At 36.7% G+C, this 11,079-nt stretch overlaps 1 protein-coding gene across 1 annotated transcript; it reads left to right on the top strand.

Annotated features, from left to right (window-relative positions):
• The first annotated feature begins 2,232 nt into the window (after positions 1–2,232).
• LOC129767975 (uncharacterized) lies at positions 2,233–8,794 on the top strand. The gene is made up of 2 exons (XM_055769311.1): positions 2,233–2,492; positions 5,977–8,794. The coding sequence occupies exon 2, from the start codon at positions 7,087–7,089 to the stop codon at positions 8,596–8,598; it is 1,512 nt and encodes a 503-aa protein (XP_055625286.1). The 5' UTR covers positions 2,233–2,492; positions 5,977–7,086; the 3' UTR covers positions 8,599–8,794.
• Positions 8,795–11,079: the final 2,285 nt, after the last annotated feature.

Here is an 11,079-nt window from a genome sequence, read left to right as displayed (position 1 = left end):
TTTTTACAAAAAATATCACTCGAAAACTATAATATCTACTATATAATATAATTGTAAAAAGATCCCAAAAATTTATTAAAGTAAAGTTACACTAATAAAAATTATTTCAAAAATTTAAATTCATTTTTCTCATAAACGTATTTTTTATAAATTATAAAAAAAATATGTGAATAACCGTTATAATTTCTAATGATTCATCTATACATCGGAAGACGGGCATTTTTAAAGGGAAGAAGTTCTTCTAACAATGACTTTTTCATGTTTTCTTTGAAAAAATTACTACTAAATCTAATTTTGTTTAAAATTCAAGATAGCGACAAAGTTTTAGATCTTATTGAAATATGAAGTTTTGTCGGAGACATCTAATTTCTATCTTTCATAGTTTCTGGAATAAGTGGCATTTTGGTGTGGAGACTCCGGAAAAAGTAATGTTCCACTCGTAACATTTTTGTGACCTACACTGCAGTTATACGCATAGTTGTCTCATGTTACTTTTTGACGATTTTCACTTTTCTTCATAAAACGTTGTTTTTATGCATAATCTTACGGAAACACACAAAAAAAAGCATTTAGTTTACATATTAACTTTAAAAAAAAACAACATCAAGTTTGATTGTTCCATGTTGATGTTCTATTACTGTCCCACCATGTATTTTTGTAGATCCATATCGGATAAGTCGGTTCAAGTACAAGAATTTCATGTCACACTTCAGCAGGCCTAATGCACTCTTCTCTGGTTTTGAAGAATGAACTAATTCTCAAACAAATAAGAAAAAGTTTAACAGAACACGTGTACACCTTGTTAGCGAATGCCTAATAACAATGAGATTTATATTCTGCGAAGGTGTTGCAGATCACTAATTTCTTCTTAAAACGATGTTAATGCATAATCTTTCGAAAAACACAAAACAAATATTGTTTGTTCCCAGCATTTAAAAAAACAACATCAAGTTCAATTGTCCCATGTTGATATTCTAGGTATAACAGTCCCACCATGAATTCAAGCTTGTAATCAAGCTTGATTGATTCAGTGAGAGGATATCATCACATTTCATTAAACAATAGTATAGTGCTTATAGAAAACCCGGTGTATTGCTAAATTGAAATGCTTAAAAATTTTGGTAGAGAAATATGCGAGAAAACTTTGATTGCGTTTTTCTCAGGTGCTGATTTTGGAGCGTAGGACAACTATTATTTATGTTTTTGTTAAACAATATTAAACAAATTTTCAAAACAAAATTTCATTGAAAAATTATTGTGAAAATTAAATTCTTCTTCTTCTTGGATGGCACTAACGATCCAGTGGAACTTTTGCCTTCTCAACGTAGCATTACTTGTGTCAATTTTATTAGTAGTACTTGGTTGCGATTTCTCTGCAGAATAACACGCCTTGAATGTACTCTGGAGTGGCAAGCTCTAGAATACGCGTGACCACAGTGCAAGCCGGAAGAATTTTTTTGACGAAAAATCCCCCGGCTGGAACGGGAATCGAACCCGAACCCCCGGCATAATAGTGTGGGACGCTAACCACTCGGCCACGGGAAAATTAAATTAATTTTACTCTAAAATATATATCTTTCAATACTGAAAAAAATAGATATGGATAGCCTCAAAATATCATCCATGTCAAAATCAAAAAATCATCCATACATCGGAAGATAGGCACTTTTTCAGGGAAAGAGTTTTTTTAAAAACAACTTTTTATATTTTCTTTGAAACATTACTAGTAATGCTTGTTTCGTAACATTTTCATGTATAAATTATCGCGATTTACATGTTCGGCAAATTTTATTTCCTATTTACAAATATATCAACGCAACGCAAAAACTCACACACAAAAATGTTACGAGAGTTAGCAACGGAGGTACCCGGGCGGCGACAGCAACAATTTGCTGACAACAACATTGGCGGTCGTTGGCAATCGAGCCAGCAGAACGGGGTCATCGAAGTATGCTGACGACAACTTTGGATCAATAAACTTTGGCAGTTTTCGGCGTGGATAAGCAGAGGCACGAAACTGCAACTTTGCATTATGAACTGTAAAAAAATTTAAATAATCAAATAAAAGTTAGTTAGTGCTAGGCTATCGACAAGTGTGGTCGCGTTTTTTAAAAAGATTATCACGTCCGTGAAATCTTAACTGGAGGCTCCGGCGAGATCCTCTAAAGCGGGAATTGTATAAAGTGTTTAGTGTAGTGCAAAACTCTTAAGAAAAAAATTAGTGCAACCAAAATCTTGATTAAAGTGTTTTTATTGGTTCAAAGAGCCAGGTTGTGTTCGAATATTACTGGTTCAAAGAGCCAGGTACTACACATCGCAAAAGCGAACTACAAGACACCGAGGACCTGATCCCGATCGGCACCGCTGGCCCGGAGTAGCGGAAGTAAAACGGATACCCAAACGTGCCTGCTTGTAGATCCCCCGTTTACAGAGGACAGCCACCGAAAAGTCCAACGTGTGATGTTGGCCATATCCAGGACTAGGTCCTTTATGTAAGTTATTCTTCTATTTTCTATTTTTAGAAACCTAAGTGTAGTGATTTTTCAAGAAAAAGTGAAATTTATAATTCATTTCTCAACCAAAAATAGTGAACAGAGTGATTTAGTTCTTCAAGAGTGAAAACAAAAAAGCTAATTGCGTTTCCAAAAAATAGTTATTAAATCGTTTTGTAAAAATTAGTCGAAAAAAGAGTAGATTCAATTTTTATTTCGACAGAATAATGTCAAATCCAGGAGGTGTACCAATCCCTGCACCAGCTGCTGCACCTTTAACGATGCAACAGTTTATAGATTTAGGTAGGTTGCCAGATTTTATCCGTGATCTGCAACCATTCGACGGAAAGGCAACCGAGCTTTTAGCTTGGTTGATGGATGTCGAAGGCGTTTTTGGTATGTACCGAGACGCCGGGGCAACCGCAGGCCAAATAAATTTAATTGAACGTTCCGTGCGTAGAAAAATAAGAGGCGAAGCCGCCGATATTTTAAACGCAAATAATATTAAACACGATTGGGCTGACACTAAAAAGACCCTTCTGCTATATTATAGAGATAAACGTGATCTCAAAACGTTAGATTACGAACTGACCTCCATTAAGAAGTCAGGCAATGAAAGTTTGGGAAGTTATTATTCAAGAGTTAATGAACTCTTATCTTCGATTATAGCTCAAATTCAAACAGAAGAGAAATATTTTCTACACATTGATTCGCATATAGATTTTTTCAGAGAAAAATCTGTAGATGCATTTATTAGAGGGTTGGAGAAACCATTGTGCCAACTCCTCAAAACATTTAATCCACAAACCATGAACCAAGCATATCAATTCTGCTTGGATTATTATAATATGGATTCCCGATCAGCTCCATTTCGCAATGAACATCCCATACATATCCCCAAGCCGAGAGACTTTGATGTTTCAAAAATCCCTCCTAGACCACCTCTCAGGAAGTTTGCTCCAATTCCGACTCCCAGAAATTTTCAACCGTTCCAACACTTCCCATTTGACAGGCAAAATTTCCAAGGATTTAGACCTCAATTCCCAACTTCTCCTCAAAATTTTCAACCACCTCCTAGGCCCTGGTTTCCAAAACCACTACCTAGACCCGAACCAATGGAGGTTGATCACAGCATCCGATCTCGCAACATAAACTACGGTAACAGACCTCCTATAGACAACAAAAGACCGCACCCACATTCAAATCAGATACACAATTTCAAGCGTGTTGCACATCCGCTTGAATACACGGACGATCAACACTATTATGATTATGAACCTGAATATGACCATTATTACAATCATTATAAAATGGAAGAGGAACAAATTCTAACTGATGCTCATTGTTCTGGTGAGCCAAGTTCAGAGGAAACCGCAGCTGAGCAGGAAAGTGAACCTCAACCCTCTTCATCACAGACTAATTTTTTAGAATGGAAGCCGAGTTGGTAAAGCCAACTCTTCCGTATATTAATTTGAAAACTAACATTGGAGAATTCCCATTCTTGATAGATACTGGAGCGAACATTAATATAATTGAACCAAAATTAGCCTATTCGTATAAAATTTCTAAGCCATACAATTTTGAAGCAGATAACATTTCCAGTGCAAATGGTACGTTCAGAGCAACATCCGCAATTGATATAATATTCTTTTACCCGAAAATAAACCATTCCGCTCAATTTTTACTTCATAAATTTCACCCATTTTTTAAAGGTATTATTGGAACAGGTATTTTGAAATCTTTGAATGCAAAAATTGATCTTGGAAATAGTGTCATACATTTGAAAAAAGGTAACGAGACATTGGAAGCCCCACTTTTGCAGTACAGCTCAATAAATTCAACATCAAATCATTTATTCAGAACTGACCACTTGTCAGCAAATGAAAGCAGTAGACTTCTGAAAGTACTTGATGCACATAACGAAGTTTTTCATCAACCAAATTCCAAACTTACATGTGGAACAACCGTTGAATGTTTGATCAATACCACTGATAACATACCTGTTCATCAGAAGGTATACCCTTATCCTGCAGCCTATGCAGAAGAGGTTAAAAAACAAGTGGATAAATTATTAGCTGACGGTATAATTAGACCCTCCCGGTCAGCCTGGACATCTCCAGTATGGATCGTGCCGAAAAAGGCAGATGCTTCCGGTGAAAAAAAATTTAGAATGGTGATTGACTATCGGAAACTTAATGAAAAAACCGTTTCCGATCGTTATCCAATGCCTGAAATTGGTTATGTGATTGACCAATTGAAAGGACATAAATATTTCTCAACATTAGACTTGGCATCGGGTTTTCATCAAATAAGAATGAAAGAATCCGACATTGAAAAAACGGCATTTTCAATCAATAATGGCAAGTATGAATTTACTAGAATGCCATTTGGTTTAAAGAATGCGCCCGCAACCTTTCAAAGGGCAATCGATGATGTTTTAAGAGAACATATAGGAAAGATATGTTACGTCTACATCGATGATGTAATAGTTTTCGGTAGAGACTTAGAAGATCATCTTAAAAATCTTGATATTGTTTGCAAAACTCTGAATGAAGCAGGATTTAAAATCCAATTAGATAAATCTGAATTCCTCCATCAAGAGGTTGAATTTCTTGGCTACATAATAAGTTCTGAAGGAATTAAGCCGAATCAGAAAAAAATTGAAACTATCAATCTTTATCCAGAACCCAAAAACCTAAAAGAACTTCGTGGATTTTTAGGAATGATGGGTTATTACCGTAGATTTGTCAAAGATTTTGCAAAAATTGCAAAACCCTTGACAAACCTTCTAAGGGGGGAGAGTGTACCCTCATCTAACAAGAAAATTTCATTGAATGACAAGGAAAAGCAATGCTTTCACAAAATGAAAAGCTTACTTTCCTCTTCTGATATTCTCATTTACCCGGATTTCAATAAACCATTCATTCTCACGACTGACGCTTCTGATTTTGCAATCGGCGCAGTCTTGTCTCAAGGAGAGATGGGAAAGGATAAACCCATACATTTTGCTTCCAGGACCTTATCTAAAACAGAAGAGAATTGCTCAGTTCCAGAAAAAGAAATGTTAGCGATTTTCTGGGCACTTCAAACTTTTAGAAACTATCTTTACGGTGCAAAATTCAAGATTCTAACGGACCATCAGCCTCTCACTTTTGCTTTATCGCCTAAAAATACAAACGCAAAGCTTAAGAGATGGAAGGCTTATTTAGAAGAGCACGACTTCGAAATCATTTATAAACCGGGAAAAACAAACGTAGTCGCTGATGCTCTAAGCAGAATGGTATGTTCTATGACAGGAACTCAGCACTCTGCCGAGAATAGCGATGATTTTTACATTATTTCGACTGAAGCTCCGCTCAACTCCTTCAAGCATCAAGTAATACTGAAGAAAGGTCCAGATAAAACAACTGTCACGCATCCATTTCCAAACTATACTAGGGTAGATATATCATTATCCAATATTAATGAAGCTTCTATTTTACAGGTACTCAAAAATCACTTTAATATCTCCAAAGTAAACGGATTGTCAGCCGATGAACCCTTTATGGGACAAATACAGGAAGTTTACAAAAAACACTTTGGTAATAAGAGATCGTTAAAAATTCGTTTTTGTCAAAAAATACTTCAAGATGTTCAACAAGAAGACGACCAATGGGACGTTATCCGAAGCGAGCATTATCGTGCACATCGTGGTGCTGAAGAAAATAAGTTACAACTTTTGAGGAAGTTTTATTTTCCAAAAATTTTTCAAAAGTTAAAAGATTTTGTTACCAATTGTCAGATTTGTAACGAAAACAAATATGACCGAAAACCAATCAAATATCCACTTCAAGAAACCCCAATTCCAAATGCTCCTTTTAAAATCGCCCACATAGATATCCTATTCCTTGAAAACGGCCACTTCCTAACCTATGTCGACAAATTCTCTAAATTCGCCCAAATCAAACCCATAGATTCAAGAGCCGCAGTTGACATAGTTCCTGCAGTTAAAGAAATCCTTTTAAAATACAATCCTCCGGAAATATTAGTCATGGACGGTGAAAAATCCTTCATGACTGGAGATCTGGTAAACTTCTATAATACCCATCATATCGAACCGTATGTCACAGCTACAGGACGGAGCGAAATGAACGGAATTGTCGAACGTTTCCACTCCACTCTTTTAGAAATTTACAGAATAACCAAGCACGAGAATCCAGAAAAATCCGTTACTGACCTACTTTTCCTATCACTGAATAAATACAATTCCACCATCCATAGTTCCACTGAACATACCCCCTACGAAGTTATACTTCCTTCCTCAAGAACTCCAGAAATTATAGAAAAAGTTTACAAGAACATTTCAGAAAAACAAAAGAAAGATTTAAAATACCATAATAAGTTCAAGAAAGCCGTGGTGATAGAACCTAATCAAGAGATCTATGAAAATGCCAGACAGAGAATGAAACATAAAAAACGTTACAAGAAAAATAAAGTTAAACAAGTTAACAAAAGCACCGTAACTATGGACGATGGAAGAAGGATACATAAAGATGATGTTAAGATTAGGAAAATATAATCTTGTTTTATTATTTTTTCTCGTTACAGAATTCTAATGTTCTTAAAAATAGTAATAACTGAAAAGATAGACGTTAAGAGGATAGACCATCTTCCCATTATTGCTTTCAATTTAGGTACCGCTAGAATTCAACAAACATCTCACTATTATATGCACCATTTCAATGTCACCTCTCTGAAAACACATGTAGAAATTCTTAAGATACAATTCGAGCAATTGAAACCCAATCAGTTTACAAGCCTTACAAAACAAACATTCGAACAGATTCATCAAACTCTAGAAAATCTAGCCCCTTCTCGGCGGCAAAAACGTTGGAATAGTCTAGGAACAGCCTGGAAATTTATAGCCGGAAGTCCGGACGCAAACGACTTGAAAATTTTAAACTCCTCAATTAATGATCTTATCTCCAATAATAATCAACAAGTTAGAATAAATAGAGCACTTAATTTACAATTGAAAGAACTGGTATTCAAAACTAAAGACGCAATAGAACTGTCGAATTCAAAATCATTAGAAATATATTCAATGAACATTTTACTCAATTTGAAATATTTAGCAGAAAAACTAGAACAGATAGTTGATAGCATATCGTTAGCAAAAGCAGGAATCCTTAATGAGAAAATACTTAGTCAAGATGAAATTGAAATTTTATATCACGATGTATTCAAACAAAATATTACGGTTCATAATGCAGTGGAAGCCCTCAACTTTGCAGACACAACGATCGCAACGAACGGCAAGGAATTGACTCTCCTGATAAAAACCCCCATCTTAGATAAAAGGATATTCAATAAGATTCATGTTTTCCCTGTTACTAACAATCACAAGCAAATTCATCTGACAAACAGAAATTATTTAACTCACGAAACCGGCAACTATATGGTCAATACACTACAACCAACAATATACAAAACCTACGAAGTAGTATTCGACAACTCAAGATGCATACCAAATCTACTTTTTGGGAACCAAGCAACCTGTAACTACACCATGAATCCGCCAGAGGATCAAATCACCATAATCAATGACGAAAATATCATCTTAAACTCGGATAAAAACATTTCCTTCACTTCAACCTGCGGACTCAAAAATCGTACATTTACCGGAACATTTTTAATTACGTTCCACGATTGCGAAATCAACATCAACAACATATCCTATTCTAACGAAATACAGAACATGGTTGGAAGCCCAATCCAACTACCATTGGATGGAATTACAATACAAAAGCAACTTACAATAGCAAACCTAAGCTTGGAACATTTACACCACCTACACCTGGAGATGAGAAAGGAGATGGAATATATTCGATTGAACAACACAAGTATAGAATGGCCAGCTTGGTCCATTATGGGTGGAATCATTTCATTCCCCTGCATGATAATAGGTATCGTGATTCTTTTGAAAATCTTTTCCCACAGATCAGCTACAGTCAAAATAAAACAAATACCCAGTACTACACCAACACAGGAACCATTGAAGGACATTCAACCAAATCCCAGACCCATGACGATTAGAGATGTGATTCGGACGGAACCTCATCTCTAAAGGAGGGACGAGTTAGCAACGGAGGTACCCGGGCGGCGACAGCAACAATTTGCTGACAACAACATTGGCGGTCGTTGGCAATCGAGCCAGCAGAACGGGGTCATCGAAGTATGCTGACGACAACTTTGGATCAATAAACTTTGGCAGTTTTCGGCGTGGATAAGCAGAGGCACGAAACTGCAACTTTGCATTATGAACTGTAAAAAAATTTAAATAATCAAATAAAAGTTAGTTAGTGCTAGGCTATCGACAAGTGTGGTCGCGTTTTTTAAAAAGATTATCACGTCCGTGAAATCTTAACTCGAGTAAAACATTACTTTTTTCAGGAGTCTCCATACAAAAATTCCATGTATTTTAAAAACAATAAAATTTTTTAATGAGATATAAAACGTTGTCGAATATATTATATCGCTATCTTGACTTTAATCAAAATTAGGATTAGTAGTAATTAAAAAAACATGAGAAAATGGTTGTTCGAGACGAGATTACGGTGAGCCTAATCGTGACAAAGTTTGCGTAAAAGCGCTTAAAAATTTGCGGCTAACTTCGACACCGCGAACGACAACTATTCCGACAGTATTTCTTTCAGAGGAACGAGAAGCGAAAAAATGTGTTATAGGTTCAACTGGTTTGTTCAAAGTGGACGTATATTTCGTATACTTCTTTTGTGGCTGGTGGTCAAGCGCGGCAAAGAACTAAAGGTCGATAGTGCTGGACAAAGGCTATTGATTTGGTATCGATTATCCTATTATCTGTTCAATTTGAGGCAATAATCTTTTAGGGTGGTGCGCGAAATATTGGATTTCAATTATTTTTTAACTATGGTTTGAACAATTGCTGTTAGAAGAAAAAAACCCTGTAAAAGTTCCCATCTTGGTGACTACTTCGGAGGGCGGCTGTGCTCATGCACTTCACCTGTTATTACCCTTTTTTCTTTTTCCGTGCCATTTCTATTACACCAGCATCCATTCACCCGTCGAGACGCGTGGATGTAACTCGTGGGGTATACACCAGTTTGAAGACGCCCTGCTTGACACTCACTCCGTCGCAGTTATCCAATCAGCATCCGTTTACCTTTCGAGATGTGCACCGATTAGGAAGCGCCCTCCAACGTAACGCGCGCTCCGTCACGGTCACCCTCGCAACCTTACACCCTTGTACAGAAATGAAATACGTAGTCCTACGTCAAAACATAGTCTGAACAAAGTTACAAAGGTACGATTGTGGAGAAATGTTGGCATGGTATGTTGGTAAATCGTGCATAAATTTTGGTCAGATATAAAGTAGCATGGATAATCTTGGAAAAATACGCCTGCCGGATACGTGAAATCGTTCTTTTAAAAAAATGCTCGTCGTTATGGTTACGAGTGATGAAATCTAATGAATAGCAATGGCGAACTATTTGTATTTCTAATAAGAACTGAGCCATTCCTTGAGCGTTTGTGAAAAAATAAACAAAAGCTGATAACATGTTATTAGAAAACCTAAACAGTTATCAAGAGATATTCAAATGATTTCATTCCTCGTTAATGTTTCAAACATGCTTAACATGTGTTCGGAAAAAGATTCAGTTGCCCATGAATTTCCGTTCGCAGAGACCACACGAAAAGAACATTAACTTGATTTTGAGATAAGCGACCGAGTTTGGAAAAGGTCGCAAAAAAAGCAACCGATAATGAACTTTGCCCCTTCGCAACACCAAAAGTTAAAAGAGCTAGTTCGAAGATAAAACGGTCGAAAATTTGCAATAGCCACAAATGTTGACTCATCCCACAAAAAAGAAAAACGTTTCCAAAAATAGATACCAATATCATTCCACGCTCGGACTTTCCATCCATTTTGACCCACCCGAGAAAAAAAAGCGGAGAAAACCCCGGAAGGCAAAACAGTCAGACGGTTGTCTCGCTCGGTAATGGAATCAGGTTAAATTAAATTCAAATTCATTTTAATGCGACATTTCCGGTTCCGATCGGAGGCCTTCCTTGGCACATGATTCAACAACAAGTTCGTTCAGCCTGAATGAAGAAATTGTTTCCTATCGATTTAAGGTCGGATTGGTTTTTTTCCGTCATCCTCCGTCTACTGCCGACGGCGACAGTCCCTCACCGGTGACAGCGGCTCTTTCCCAGATCGGTTTCGCCAACTCGAGCATACGCTCAGCCCTTGTTTGGTGGAAGGAGCACCGACAGGCTTAACAGGATTGAACGAAATCCCATTTTCCCGGCTTTCAGTGGGTGGGACAAGCGATTAAAGAGGTTGCTGAATAATTTCATTTACATCGAATTCTAAACTTCAATCGACTTAAATATATTTTTATAAGCGAACAAATTTTAAATTATATTTGATATTATCTTTAAAAAATCGACCAAAAACAGATTTCGAACAGCTGGAATCGAATATTAAAAACACCGAAGAGATCTAATTTGTATCGTTGCGGTACACAGATCCTCCCCCACGCCGATACGAAATCCGGAAAAGCTC

This window comes from Toxorhynchites rutilus, chromosome 2 (genome assembly GCF_029784135.1).
Source record: "Toxorhynchites rutilus septentrionalis strain SRP chromosome 2, ASM2978413v1, whole genome shotgun sequence".
NCBI lineage: Eukaryota > Metazoa > Arthropoda > Insecta > Diptera > Culicidae > Toxorhynchites > Toxorhynchites rutilus.
Note: the sequence above shows the minus strand (reverse complement) of the source record. Positions and strands in the feature narration are given on the sequence as shown.

What these genes read in the sequence shown, in the direction of transcription:
- LOC129767975 (XM_055769311.1), top strand. Translation starts at nt 7,087, where the DNA reads ATGTTCTTAAAAATAGTAATAACTGAAAAGATAGACGTTAAGAGGATA.